Here is a 15,860-nt window from a genome sequence, read left to right on the forward strand (position 1 = left end):
TATTGTTTTTTTCATTTTGATAAATAATTTGCAGATAATTTGCAGCATATTGCAATCTATTTAATATCACAAAAATATTGTGTAAAGACATATGCATATTATATGATATTATTGTATTGTAGGACTTCTGGGGACCCCCCTAAATATAAATGCAGATGTTTTATTGTAAGAGTAGTTAATCAGTGTTTTATTAGTTTTAACTAATGAATGTGAAACAGTCATTAAACCATAAACACTGACTGAAAAAAATATGTAAAGCATATTTGGTATGTTGTTAGATCAATGTCCTTCCTGAACAAATAGGACTGTGGGCAGAAGAAAGGTGCATGTTGATACTAATTAAGGAGACCGATATTTAGTGCTTTTATTTTGAAGGCGTCTCACCGAGAAATTGTAAACATCCGGGGCTTCGGACTTTAATGGTAAAAGTTTAACGCAGTAGAAAGTGTGTCTGAAGACTAGGGTTGCCACCTTTCAGAAAAAATAAAAATGTGTTTATTTTATATGAAAAAACTAAATGCTTTGATTTAAAGTTTAAAGTGCTTTAATAGCATTGAACTAGCATGACTGTACAGACCATGGATCTATAATAATAACAGGTACAGACAGACAACCATACTAGCAACTGAAATATCCTCCTATGCTACGCATGTCCACATCAGCCCAGATGTATAATATAACTACGGGTGAAGAATATGGTGTAAAAGTTAATTTATTTCAATAATTCAACTAGAATATGGTGTAAAAGTTAATTTATTTCAACAATTCAACTAGAATATGGTGTAAAAGTTAATTTATTTCAATAATTCAACTAGAATATGGTTACAAGTTAATTTATTTCAATAATTCAACTAGAATATGGTGTAAAAGTAAATTTATTTCAATAATTCAATTAGAATATGGTGTAAAAGTTAATTTATTTCAACAATTCAACTAGAATATGGTGTAAAAGTTAATTTATTTCAATAATTCAACTAGAATATGGTTACAAGTTAATTTATTTCAATAATTCAACTAGAATATGGTGTAAAAGTAAATTTATTTCAATAATTCAATTAGAATATGGTGTAAAAGTTAATTTATTTCAATAATTCAACTAGAATATGGTGTAAAAGTTAATTTATTTCAATAATTCAACTAGAATATGGTGTAAAAGTTAATTTATTTCAATAATTCAACTAGAATATGGTGTAAAAGTTAATTTATTTCAATAATTCAACTAGAATATGGTGTAAAAGTTAATTTATTTCAACAATTCAACTAGAATATGGTGTAAAATTTAATTTATTTCAATAATTCAACTAGAATATGGTGTAAAAGTTAATTTATTTCAATAATTCAACTAGAATATGGTGTAAAAGTTAATGAAAATACGGTACAAATCGCGTCCCGTATTAGTTCAATACGGGACGCAACATTTTTTTCTCAAATAAAGGACAATTCCGTATTTTACGGGACGGGTGGCAACCCTACTGAAGACTGTCATTGGGACGGCCAGATATTCTTTAGACAGGCAAGTCACTGGGCCTATGAGTGATGTGTGAGAGATCATGGCAAGACGAAGCAAAAAAAAGAAAAGAAAAAAAAAAAAAACTAAAAAAAACGGGCAGCCACTGGCGGCCCGTTATTGAACGGCCCACCAGGAAAACTCCCGGTACTCCCTATGGCCAATCCTGTATATTTTACGTCGTTGCCTCGTACTGTACATGTGCAACAATTAACTGAAAGGAAAAAAAAATCATACTCAGCGGAACGATGCTTTTATTTTGAAGGGCGTTACCGTAATGCCTGGTGTACAGGTGCGTCTCAAACCACGTGGTGCGTTTATTACCGTATTACCTGAGTTTCATTCTGTCAGTAGCGATGTAAACACTTCACTCATGTGCTGGGGATTTAACCTGCAGGTTCGTGTCAGCTCTTTCCATATCTGTCTTCAGAATAAACGCTCAGGTGTGCAGGTTTACCGGGGTTGTTTCTGGGCTGCGGGTTCAAATCCATCCAGTTTTTGCACAGATGGCAGTAAATTTCTCATTTCCAGCCAGTGCTGTTAGCTACAGTAGCTACAACTAAGACCAGGTAAGACCCTGCTCACTACACAGGTAACTTACACTTTACCTGCTTGCCAGGACTTAAATAATCGTTTTTAGCAGCTGAAGATTTTCAATACACATATTTTGCGTCGACATCTAGTTTTGGTGGATTTATACTCTTAAAACTTGCTGTAATTAACTCTGTAAATGATTGATAGACCCAGTGATGTTTTAATCTAGGAGGAAATGCACTGCAAAAACTCAAAATTTTACCAGGAATATTTGTCTTATTTCTAGTTAGAATGTCTCATTTTTAGTCAAAAAATCTCATTACACTTAAACAAGACTCATCACCAGAAAAATAACTTATTTGACAATTTTCACCGGTTTCAAGTAAATTTTCACTTGAAATAAGTAGAAAAATCTGCCAGTGGAACAAGATTTATCTTCTTATTACAAGCAAAAATATCTTGTTCCACTGGCAGATTTTTATACTTATTTTAAGTGAAAATCTACTTGAAACAGGTGAAAATTGTTGTTTTTTTCCAGTGATGAGTCTTGTTTTAAGTGTAATGAGATTTTTTTACTAAAATGAGACATTTTAACTAGAAATAAGACAAATATTCTTGTTAAGATTGTGAGTTTTTGCAGTGATCCATTTTACTTATCCTGTAAGGACAGAGTCATATTGATAAGTTCAGAAAAGTGTTTTTTATTGTTGTGTTTAAAAAAAAATCTCATTACACTTAAAACAAGACTCATCACTGGAAAAAACAACAATTTTCACCTGTTTCAAGTAGATTTTCACTTGAAATAAGTACAAAAATCTGCCAGTGGAACAAGATTTTTTTGCTTGTAATAAGAAGATAAATCTTGTCCCACTGGCAGATTTTTCTACTTATTTCAAGTGAAAATTTACTTGAAACAGGTGAAAATGGTCAAATAACAAGTTATTTTTCTGGTGATGACTCTTGTTTTAAGTGTAATGAGATTTGTTTTTACTAAAATGAGACATTTTAACTAGAAATAAGACAAATATTCTTGTTAAGATTTTGAGTTTTTGCAGTGCGATGTTGTAATCTAGGAGGAAATACTGCTCATCCCAACCGCCTGACCCACTGATTGGTTGATTATTTTTCCTTTCAGCTGAGACCAGCCTGTCCAAACCTCATGTTGCTGCGTCAGCATGGCTTCAAACTCCGGTTTCGCCCCCCCAAAGCTGGCAGACTTCATCCTCACGGAGAAGCTGGGCAGTGGCACGTACGCCACCGTCTACAAAGCCTACAGGAAAGTGAGTCCACGAAGCTGCAAACCCCTCACAAGTCCGTAGGGCTGGGGATCCATTCAAACGTCAAGAATCGATTCCATTCAGAATCGATTATCACACTTTGATTCGATCCGATTCGATTCCGATATCGATTGGGGTTAGTGTATGGGCTCAAATTAAAGCCATAAATATTTTGTATCTGTAAATAAACTTTGTACTTGTAGAAATATTTTGTGCATGTGCAAAAAATATTTGTACTTGTAAAAAATATTTTGTGCGTGTGCAAAAAAAATTGTACTTGCAAAAAATATTTGTACTTGTAGAAATATTTTGTGCGTGTGCAAAAAATATTTGTACTTGTAAAAAATATTTTGTGCGTGTGCAAAAAAAAAATTGTATTTGCAAAAAATATTTGTACTTGTAGAAATATTTTGTGCGTGTGCAAAAAAAATTGTACTTGCAAAAAATATTTGTACTTGTAGAAATATTTTGTGCGTGTGCAAAAAATATTTGTACTTGTAGAAATATTTTGTGCGTGTGCAAAAAATATTTGTACTTGTAGAAATATTTTGTGCATGTGCTAAAAATATTTGTACTTGTAGAAATATTTTGTGCATGTGCAAAAAAAATTTGTACTTGCAAAAAATATTTGTACTTGTAGAAATATTTTGTGCATGTGCAAAAAATATTTGTACTTGCAAAAAATATTTGTACTTGTAGAAATATTTTGTGCGTGTCCAAAAAATATTTTTACTTGCAAAAAATATTTGTACTTGTAGAAATATTTTGTGCGTGTGCAAAAAATATTTGTACTTGTAGAAATATTTTGTGCGTGTGCAAAAAATATTTGTATTTGTAGAAATATTTTGTGCGTGTACAAAAAATATTTGTACTTGTAGAAATATTTTGTGCATGTGTAAAACATTTTTGTAGCTGTGGAATTAATTCGTCTGCGTGCAACATTGGATATACAAAGCTACAAACTTTTTTTTACAAAAGCTACAAACTTTTTTTACAACTACGAATTATGGCGAAAATATTTATGGCTTTAATTTGAGCTCATATTAGTGTTATTAAAACTGTTTTTTGAGCTGTTGCATGAATGATATGACTGTAGTTCTGCAACATATTAATACTAGTATTATATTGAAATTCAACAGCAAGTATTGCAGCTAATGATGCTGTAAGGACCAATCAGCTCCCAGAATGCTGATAGAACTGAAACAGAAACATTGAATTACCAAACAGATCCAGGGAGGAAACAGAGACGGAGGAAATAGTTTTTGTTTTTTTTCCCATTTTTGAGAATATGGTTTTTAGCATTTTTTGCAAATGTAACCCTAAGACAGTATATAAAGCAAAGAAATATAGACAATTTATGCAATTATAACCTAACACTTTAATGTTTTCATACCTTTAAACATGTTTAAAGGCTAAAACATGGGACTAGTTATTCTTGTGTCCAACAAAACATTAATTTTTTGGGCATAAACAAAAAAATACCAAAAGTTGTAATGTAATGATGAAAAAAAAAATCGATCTTTAGACATATGAATCGATTTTTAGGAATTAAAATGAAAATCGATTTAGAATCGGAAAATCAATTTTTTTCAACACAGGCCTAGTCCACAGCTGAGATTCTTGTTTGTGAGTAGTTGGATTAAAACTCCTCTTTCTGACGTCACAGGCCAACAGTCGGGAAGTGGTGGCAGTGAAGGTTGTTGGGAAGAAAACTCTGAACAGAACCTCCACAGAAAACCTGCTGACAGAGATCGAGATCCTGAAGACCGTGCGTCACCCTCACATAGTCCAGCTGAAAGACTTCCAGGTAAATCCAGACACCATTGTTACGTTTTTATTACCAAGATGAAAAATACACGTACAGTTGTGTTAAAAAGTGTTTGCCCCCTTCCTGATTTCTTATTTTTTGCATGTTTGTCGCACTTAAATGTTTCAGATCATCAAAACCAATTTTCACAACACAATCCCTCAAAACATAAGAGAGTCCATGTCATACAGCTCATTTAAGCTTATTTAAGAAAAATCTAAAGAAATGGCTGGAGTTATGTGTACTGTTGCTTTCTAAATATTGTACCTATGACATATATTTGTTTTTACTGTAATTTGTTGATTTTATTACCACGCCTTGTGTTCCTTCTGCCAATGGAAATGAGCCTTTTGGCTACAATTGGGTGCATTTACATTTTTAAAATGTTCATTAATGTACATTGTCCCTCTATAACAAATAAAAAAAAATGCAAATAAATCAATGGAAAGAGGGGTATTGGTTCTTAGGTAAAACAGAAATTCAAAATGAATAAATAAATACAAAATGAAGACGGATGACAAATCAGGTGTGTAGAAAGTTGTGGAGTGGCGACCGGACGGAGAGTGTTGGGTGTGTATGGGCTCAAATTAACGCCATAAATATTTTGTATCCGTAAATAAACTTTGTACTTGTAGAAATATTTAGTGCGTGTGCAAAAAATATTTGTACTTGCAAAAAATATTTGTGCTATATATACTATATATATAGTTTTTCGGCACTACCTTGTTCTCTATAGCTGATATAACATGAATTACTCCTATGTGGGCTCAATAAAGTTCTTATTTTTGCCATCTGAGAAAATTAAATATATTATATTTGGTGCCTAACTGTTTCCCAAGTATATTAGTGCGTGTGTGAATGAATAAATGAGACGTAAAACGTATATTTCTTTGTAGAAAGACGCTTTATGAAAATAAGTCCATTTACTTGTATTAGTTTACAGCGCAGTCTTGAACATCCAATATGGCGGAGACGTCAGTAGGAGATGCAATGTGCTGATTGGCTCTCCAGAAACGCTTTGAAACCCGTGCCAAAGATCCTGATTGGCTCTTATTATTGGCACGTCAAAACACTGCCAAAACCCGTAGTAAAAAAAGTTTGTAGCTTTTGTAAAAAAAGTTTGTAGCTTTTGTAAAAAAAGTTTGTAGCTTTTGTAAAAAAAGTTTGTAGCTTTGTATCTACAAGTACAAATATATTTTGCACACACACAAAATATTTCTACAAGTACAAATATTTCTTGCAAGTACAATTTTTTTGCACACGCACAAAATATTTCTACAAGTATAAATATTTTTTGCAAGTACAAATATTTTTTGCACCAGCACAAAATATTTTTCGCAAGTACAAATATTTTTTGCAAGTACAAATATTTTTTGCACCAGCACAAAATATTTTTCACAAGTACAAAGTTTATTTACAGATACAAAATACTTATGGCATTAATTTGAGCCCATAGGTGAGATAATCCATGGAGATGACGTCAGTGAGTACGTCTTTCCATTGTGCTATATTTATTTTTTTCTTGTATCCAGTTCATGAGGATAGTTTTCTTGGCGATAGTTAAGGATTAATTTATTGTTTGGATTTGTCAGATTTATTGTTGTGTCACCAAGTAAACAGAGGGAAGGAGATAAGGGGAAGCCACCGTTGTATTTTGATGCTGCTTAAACAATTGTGCAAGGCCTATTATCATATTCAGGTTGTTGCTGCTGCAAGGCTAATAAATCAAAACCCCCCACACGTCGCCCCCGTACTAATCCAGCTGCACTGGCTCCACATTCACTACAGAGTGCATTTTAAAAGTCTGGTATTGACGTGTAGAGATTTAAACGGCCTGGCATCAGTTTATTTTAGAGCCCTGAGATCTCGGGACCTGGATCCGGTCCTTAAGAAGCAAACACAGCTGTAAACTAAAGGTCACAGAGCTTTTGCAGAAGTGGCTTCCTCCCTCTTGAACTCTCTTCCTCTCAGCCGGAGATCTGTTGTCTCCTTTAAAACGCAACTTTTTAAACTTTACCTACTTTTTATATCTTAAGTTTTGTCCTGTGTTTTATTGTGAAGAACATTCAGATTTTTATCTTGAAAGGTGCTATATAAATATTTCATTTCATTTTTATTTTTTCCGTATCATGGAAATAGTTCACATTCATGTTCCATTCCATGATGGAAAAGGGGAAGAAGAAGAAAGCCTTATATTACAAGCCCCTTTCTCAAAAAAATAAAACAATTCGTATGAAGATGTTCTGTCCGTCTGTTCAACAGTCACTACTTATATAATACCAAAAAAAAAAGAAATAATGAAAAAACAAAACATAAAAATAAGAAAACATACACACTAACTCACCAACAATATAAAAACAAAAACAACTAAAGATATTTTACCCGTTAAATTCATATTGTCTGATATTGTTGTCTTTATACAATTTCTTGAACTGGTGAATATTTTTTACAATCCTTTAAATCAGTTGTTAAGGAGTTCCATAATTTTACACCACATACAAATACACATTTGTTTTAAAGTAGTTTGTGCAAACGGATGTTTAAAATCAAATTTCCTCCTATGGTCCTTATTTTCTGAACTAAACACAAAAAATGTATATTTTCAGGCAATATTCTGACTAATAAAGTCTGTAACTCAACAATATCTTTAAAGGAGCTGTATGTAAGAGCAATACTAAAACGAATCATAAAATGACCCCGATATGTCAACAGACATTTAAAAATCATGTTCATTTCAAATACTTATGCCACTGACAACAGCACTCAAGCCAGGATATTCCAGTTTAAAAAGAGGAGTTGCAGCCCTCAACTGATGTTTATGTTGAAGCTCCACCCTCCACCTATCTCCCAATCACCAAGTCAGTATTGTTTCTGAAGCTCCACCCTCCACCTATCTCCCAATCACCAAGTCAGTATGGTTTCTGAAGCTCCACCCTCCACCTATCTCCCAATCACCAAGTCAGTATTGTTTCTGAAGCTCCACCCTCCACCTATCTCCCAATCACAAAGTCAGTATTGTTTCTGAAGCTCCACCCTCCACCTATCTCCCAATCACCAAGTCAGTATTGTTTCTGAAGCTCCACCCTCCACCTATCTCCCAATCACCAAGTCAGTATTGTTTCTGAAGCTCCACCCTCCACCTATCTCCCAATCACCAAGTCAGTATTGTTTCTGAAGCTCCACCCTCCACCTATCTCCCAATCACCAAGTCAGTATTGTTTCTGAAGCTCCACCCTCCACCTATCTCCCAATCACCAAGTCAGTATTGTTTCTGAAGCTCCACCCTCCACCTATCTCCCAATCACCAAGTCAGTATTGTTTCGGCATCCGGGTTGCCAGCTCGGCTCTAATTATCGCAGCCATGGCAGCCTACGTTCCTGCTGCATTCTGCAGCCAACCTGGCAACCTCTGGTCGGGGGGAGGAGGGGGAGGGTACACGCCGCTCAACAATATTTTGAAAGTGACTGCAGTACCAGTTTTGGACATTTCTTACAGACGGCTCCTTTAAGTTTAATTAATCCTGCATTGATAAAGAGTCCATTGGTGTGTTCTGATCCGTACTGCTCTATTCTGTAAAATAAACTAAGGCTTGATATTTGTTGTGTATTTATTCCCCCAAACCTCGACACAATAACTAAAATAAGGCAAAATAAGTGAGCAATACAAAATTTGCATTGTCTCATAATCTAAAACATGTTTCACTTTGTTCAAAACCAAAATATTCTTTGATACCTTAGTTTTAACATAATTTACCTGAGATTTCCATGTGAGGTTTTAATAATAATAATAATAATTCATTTTATTTAACGGCGCCTTTCATGTCACCCAAGGTCACCTTACAGAATAAAAACAAAACAATACAATAAAGGAAATACAATAATAATAATAAAGTAGAAATTATAATACATACACACATACACAATACATACAATCAAGGAGCAACAGTACAGATAACAGAACAGTATGGTGGGAGGTAGTGTGTGGTGACCGGTCAAAGTGAATGGGCAAGTTTAAACAGGTGAGTCTTGAGTTGTGTTTTGAATGTGGTGATGGAGTCTATTTGTCTTATGTATGGGGGGAGGGAGTTCCAGAGTCTGGGTGCCGTACAACTGAAAGCTCGGGCACCCATGCTGCTAAGGTGTGAGGTGGGAGTGAAAAGAAGTCCAGCAGAGGTTGAGCGGAGGGTACGGGAGGGGGTGTATTCTTTCAGTAGGTCACAGAGGTAGGTGGGGGCTAGGTTATGAAGGGCTTTGTGGGTGAGGAGGAGGTTTTTATAAATGATACGGTATTGGACTGGGAGCCAGTGGAGTTGGATAAGAACGGGGGTGATGTGGTCAGATGACTTGATGCGGGTGATGATCCGGGCGGCCGAGTTCTGTATGAGTTGCAGTTTGTCGGTGAGTTTGGTTGGGAGGCCAGTGAGGAGAGCATTACAGTAATCGATACGGGATGTGACGAATGAGTGGACCAGAATTTCGGTGCTGGATTGGGACAGTGCTGGACGAAGTCTGGAGATGTTGCGGAGGTGGAAGAATGCAGTCCGGGTGATGTTGTGGATGTGAGGTGCAAATGAGAGTGTATTGTCCAGAATGACGCCGAGGCTCTTGACGTGGGGGGAAAAGGGTACCGGGAAGCCGTCGATGATGATGGGAGGGGCGGGAGAGGGTTGTGACTTGGTGAGGGTGGATTTGGAGCCGATGAGAAGAGCCTCAGTTTTATTGCCGTTGAGTTTTAGGAAGTTATTGCTCATCCAGGTATTGATGTCGTGTAGGCAGGTGGTGAGGGAAGCGGGAGGAATGGCAGCGGTGGGGTTGGAGGAGATATATATCTGAGTGTCATCGGCGTAAGTGTGAAAATGGACCCCATGGTGACGGAGAATTGAACCTAGGGGTAGGAGGTAGATGGTGAAGAGAAGTGGACCCAGTACTGACCCCTGGGGGACACCCATTATGACACCCGTGCATCCAGATTTATGGTTCTGTAGTTGGACAAACTGTTGACGGTCAGTGAGGTAAGATGAAAGCCAGGAGAGTGCAACACCAGTGATCCCAATGCCAGCCAGGCGGTCCAGGAGTATTGGGTGAGAAATGGTGTCGAAAGCTGCGCTGAGGTCCAGGAGGATGAGGATGGTGAGTAGGCCGGAGTCAGCTGCACGGAGGAGGTCGTTAGTGATTTTAACCAGGGCTGTTTCAGTGCTGTGATTGGGGCGGAAACCGGATTGGAAGGGTTCGTGGAGTTTATTTGAATTTAGGTGGGACTGTAATTGTGCTGCTACCACCTTTTCCAGAGTTTTGGAGATGAAGGGAAGGTTGGAGATGGGCCTGTAGTGATTGAGGTCAGATGGGTCTGCACCTGGTTTTTTTAGGGTGGGTGTGATGGCAGCTAGTTTGAGGATTGGGGGAACGGTTCCAGTGGTGAGGGAAGAATTAATTATTTTGGTAATCATGGGGGAAATGGATGGCAGACATGCTTTGACAAGCAGGGTGGGGAGCGGATCGAGCTGACAGGTGGTGGTTTTGGCTTTACGAATTAGTTCTGAGATGGTGTGTTCTGATACCGGAGTGAAATTGGTGAGAGGACTGGAGAGGGGTTGGTTGGTGGTGGTTATCCATGGTGGGTCATTTGTGGAAGAGCGTGTTGAGGCCAGTTGATGGTGAATGATGTTGATTTTGGAGCTGAAGAAGTCCAGGAAGGCGGTGCACTGGTCAGTGGAGATGTCTGGAGGGAGGGTTTTTGGAGGCTGAAGTAAGCGGTTGACGGTTGAAAAAAAAAAAAAAAAAAAGGACTCTATTGTTTCCTGTGGCAGAATTAATGAGGTTGGAGTAATATGATGATTTGGCGGTATTAAGTGCATTTTTGTAGAGCTGAAGGTGATCGAAGTACATTTGGATGTGCACAGTGAGTCCGGTCCTTTTGCAGAGTCGCTCCAGTTGACGGCCTGTGGATTTGAGCTGGTGGAGGTCAGGGGTGAACCAGGGGGCAGAGTGGGTAAATGAAACTGAGCGGGTTTTAAGTGGAGCCAGGGCAGTGAGAGAGGAGGAGAGACAGTTATTGTAGTGTTGTACCAGATCGGCAGGGGAGGAGGATGAGGGGGGATTGGGGAAGGAGCTGATAAGGGTAGAGAGATCTGTGGGGTTGATGTGTTTGATGTTTCTGAAGGAGATGATCCGTTGTTCTTTGACTTTGTGCAAATGGGTGTGGATGTCATAAAGAATGGCTTTGTGGTCCGAGATGGGGATGTCCATGATAGTGAGGTTGGCGGGAGTTATGTCTGTGCAGCAGATTAAATCGAGAATGTGACCTTTGCTATGTGTTGCGAGGTTGACGTGTTGTGTGATACCAAGGCAGTTTAGAAGTGATGTGAAGTCGTTTGCTAGGGTGCAGGATGGGTCGTCAATATGAATGTTGAAATCGCCATGGAGGATAACAGTGGGGGACATTGTGCATACAGATGTTAACAGTGACGAGAATTCAGTAAGGAAAACAGCGGAGGGTTTTGGTGGTCTGTAGATGGTAATGATGATGATGGGTTTGGGTCCAGAGAGTTTTACAGCTAGGCATTCAAAGGAGGAGTGTTGGGGGACAGTGAGAGCAGTGACTTTTATGTTTTTACGGTAGATGAGAGCCAGCCCCCCCCCCCCTTCCAGTGGCGCGGGGTTTACTAAAAAAGGAAAAGCCAGGTGGGGTGGTTGCATTTAACTGAGTGAAATCATTCGGCTGTTGCCACGTCTCTGTGAGGCAGAAAATGTCCAGAGTTTTGTCGGTGATGAGATCAGAGATGAGAAGGGCCTTATTGGTTAGTGATCTGATATTGAGAAGACAGAGTTTGAGACAGGTGAGTGGTATATATGCAGCTGCTTTGGGCAGGGGAGAGAGTACACTGTGATTGACAGGATTGATATGGCGGTCTGTGCGGGGAGGGGGGCGTGGCTCCTTGAAAGTCACATGGAAACGGAGGGGTCTGACAGTTATAATGGTATCGATTGGGCGACCGACAGCAGGGGGTGTAATGACAGCAGGGGCCTGTAGGAGGAGCGATTCAGAGATGGCAATGGATGTAGAGACAGCAGGGGCCTGTAGGGGGAGTGATTCACCGAGGGAGGGGGGAGAAGAAGAAGGCACGGGAGTGGGCGTGGCATGTAAATAGTCATGCATGAGTGTCCTGTATGTAGTCAATGGTGTGTACAGTGCGCTGTATGTTTGTTGTAAGCATGCGGCTGCCTAGCTTGCTCGGGTGAAGTCCATCGTGCCGGTAGAATGAAGGGCGGTTCCAAAATAAATTGAAATTGTCAATGGAATGAAAGCCATGGACACCGCAGACAGCCTGGAGCCAGAAGTGGAGGTGAAGGAGGCGACTGAAGTTCTGTTCACCGCGGCCCAGGGTGGGCAGAGGGCCGCTGATGAAGACTGATTTTCCACAGTTTTTTAACATGGCAAACAGGCTGTTGAAGTCCCGTTTCAGCACGTCGGGGTTACTCCGGAACACATCGTTGGTCCCAAGGTGCAAGATGATACGTTTAATGGAGTGGGGAAGTGTTTGGAGTAAACCTGGAAGTATTTTGATAATTTTTGTGACTGTGGCCCCTGGAAAACAGTGCGTGGAGGCGTTGAAAAATCGCGTTTTCCTGATTATGGAGTCCCCCACTATAGCGGTGGTTGGGGGAAACAGGGGGGGGGGAGGGTGGGGCGGCAGGCACTGGTCCTCTGTTGGAGGGGACCTTGACGAGGTTGTGGGTGCAGCTGTGGCCACTTTGCAGCGGGGTAGATCACTGGAGCGTCGCGCCCTGAGAGCAGCTTCCTTCACAATTTTGCGACGGGAGGAGGAGGTGGTCACAGACCGGGACGATGGAGGACCCGAAGCAGACCCACGACACCCTCGGGCTGCTTCATCTATAATTACACCCAAAATCTAAACTGATACACTCTTTCAATAGCAGATCCATCGATACACAAAGACACCTTTTCATCCTGTTTCTGTTTAGAAAATACCATGAACTGAAGAATCAGGGGAAACCTGGATTCACATTTCCACCTTTTCTCTTGCTCCAGAGATCAGGTTTTTAGGGGTAGAGTAGTTTGTCCTCCAGTTGGAAGGTCATGGGATAGATCTCCAAACATAGTGTCATTTAGTTTATGATTGTTATCAAAAAAAGTGCTACAGAGTGTGCAAATATTGAAATCTGCTGTTTTTGTGACTAGGTGAATAAAAAACACACTATAAACTACTCTAATTTAGCAATCTTTATGCTCTCTGTCAAAGATTAGCTTCCTGTTGTGCTTTTTTTGGCTGGTTTTGTTGTTGATGAATCTCTTTTTGCACATTTCACTGTACTTAAACGTAAGAAAGCTGGTTAATAATTATTTGCACCATTAGTAGGAGTTTGTTCACTTATTTCCTTATTGGACAAAGACGTATATAAAACTGATTAAATACAAAAAAGCATTCATATTTATATAGTTTTTCATAGGAAACGGTTTAGATTGTGTTTAAAAAAAGAAGAAAAAGAAGAAAAATACCCTTTTATTAAACTTGATACACAGAACTTTAAAAGTTTGACCCAAAACATCCAAGACCAGTAATTATGGAGCAGAATGAGTAATTATGGTGAATATTTGTTCTATGTTTGGTGTTTCCAGTGGGATGCTGAGAACATTTACCTGATCCTGGAGTGGTGTTCTGGCGGAGATCTCTCCCGCTTCATCCGGAGCCGCAGGCTTTTACCCGAGAGCGTGGCCAAACGCTTCCTGCAACAGATAGGTGAGTTTTCTTCAGGGGGAAGTTCATTAACAAATGTTTCTTTCACAGATCAAGTTCATTTTCAAAGCTTTTTTTTATTCTTCTCCTTTAAATATTATTCGAAAACAGCTGTTGGGCATTTTCTCTAGGTCGTCATTACATGCACATCATAAGAAATATAACTTTAATGGTGTCATCAGTCTTTTAATGTGACTGAATTAATTCATTCAGACATTTGACACTTTTCATTTAATGAGTTCCAGTTTTTTATAACAAAATGGAGAAATAAAAATCAACTTTTAATCAGTTTTGTCTCATTATTTGAACTTAGGTGCTAAAAGTAACGAGATACAGGACTGTCTCAGAAAATTAGAATATTGTGATTTTCTGTAATGCAATTACAAAAACAAAAATGTCATACTGTACATTCTGGATTCATTACAAATCAACTGAAATATTGCAAGCCTTTTATTATTTTAATATTGCTGATCATGGCTTACAGCTTAAGAAAACTCAAATATCCTATTTCAAAAAATTAGAATATTCTGGGAATCTTAATCTTAAACTGTAAACCATGATCAGCAATATTAAAATAATAAAAGGCTTGCAATATTTCAGTTGATTTGTAATGAATCCAGAATGTATGACATTTTTGTTTTTTTAATTGCATTACAGAAAATAAAGAACTTTATCACAATATTCTCATTTTCTGAGACAGTCCTGTACTTTGCATGTAGTATATTGAAAATAATAAATATTTTCTGTTTTTTTCATCTAAAAACATGGTGGCATCATGACAAAAACCTGGCATTTAAACGGTTAAAATCTTTAAAAAATCATGAATATTTGATATCAATAATTAGGTCAGATGTAGGTGAAAAAAATAGCTCAATGAAAGTAGAATATAATATTAATGTATGTTTTATATATGTTGACTATGTTTTATAGTTACTTTATGAAATGTGCATTTTTTGCGCTGAAGGGTCAAAGTGTAACAATTATTAGAATCCAGAAAGTAGGACATTTTTGTATTTTTAATTGAATTACAGAAAATAAAGAACTTTATCACAATATTCACATTTCCTGAGACAGTCCTGTAAGTGTGTAAGGGGCCGTGTGTGACGATTGCATACGACATAATGATGTGATTGAGATGATGGTGTTTAGTCTCAGTGCTAATGCTACACGTCTGTGCGTAAACAGCTTGTGCCCTGCAGTTTCTCAACGAACGAAACATTTCCCACCTGGACTTGAAGCCCCAGAACATCCTGCTCAGCGGTTCCGTCCTCAAACTGGCCGGTGAGCTCGCCTTTATTCTTTATTTAAAAGGATTCCCATTAGCTGACGCCAAAACCACAGCTAGTTTTTTCCTGGGGTCCAAACGTTAACATACAAACTCAAACATTACAAAGTCAATTCATAGAAATACAATTCTAAATAGAATCACAAATAACAAGTCACAAATAAAAACAAGAAACAACATCATACATATCATGTAAACTTATAGTGATGTCAACAAATACATTCTTAGTTTCTGTTTAAAACTAACCTTTCTTTTAATGCCATGAATTTCACCTGGAAGACTGTTCCCATGTAGAACTGGGGTCGGATTCACCAATATGTTCTTAAGAACCATCTTAAGAAATGTCTTAAGATCTAAAATTAAGAAGTTCATAAGAAAGTTCTTAAGTGAAATTCCTCAATATTTTCTTAAGAACCGTCTTAAGAACTGTCATTTCTTACTAATTTCTTATTTTTATTCTTATTTTTCCTACTTAAGAACTTCTTAAAATGTCATTGCACGCGCCAACAAACAACATTTATAGGTAGTTTGGTCTTAACCGTCAGTCACTCACTAAACATGGAGAAGGAGAAAAAGAGATGCAGGAACTTTTCAAGGTTATGGTGGATGAGATTAATGTGAGAAAAAAAATACTATTGGGCAAAATGAATAATAATTAACTACCACGCTAACTAACATGCTAACAAACAGTTAAC

General features: G+C 37.9%; 1 protein-coding gene across 1 annotated transcript in view; it reads left to right on the forward strand.

Annotated features, from left to right (window-relative positions):
* Window positions 1-1,852: 1,852 nt before the first annotated feature.
* ulk3 (unc-51 like kinase 3) overlaps window positions 1,853-15,860 on the forward strand; it is a 59,658-nt gene continuing 45,650 nt past the window's right edge. Inside the window, exons 1-5 of the mRNA XM_061711647.1 lie at window positions 1,853-2,076; window positions 3,177-3,321; window positions 4,985-5,125; window positions 13,763-13,883; window positions 15,066-15,161. Coding sequence (XP_061567631.1) covers window positions 3,217-3,321; window positions 4,985-5,125; window positions 13,763-13,883; window positions 15,066-15,161 — 463 coding nt within the window. The 5' untranslated portion in view covers window positions 1,853-2,076; window positions 3,177-3,216. The remainder of the gene's footprint in view (window positions 2,077-3,176; window positions 3,322-4,984; window positions 5,126-13,762; window positions 13,884-15,065; window positions 15,162-15,860) is intronic.

Source organism: Cololabis saira, chromosome 2, assembly GCF_033807715.1.
Source record: "Cololabis saira isolate AMF1-May2022 chromosome 2, fColSai1.1, whole genome shotgun sequence".
In the NCBI taxonomy this organism is placed as follows: domain Eukaryota; kingdom Metazoa; phylum Chordata; class Actinopteri; order Beloniformes; family Belonidae; genus Cololabis; species Cololabis saira.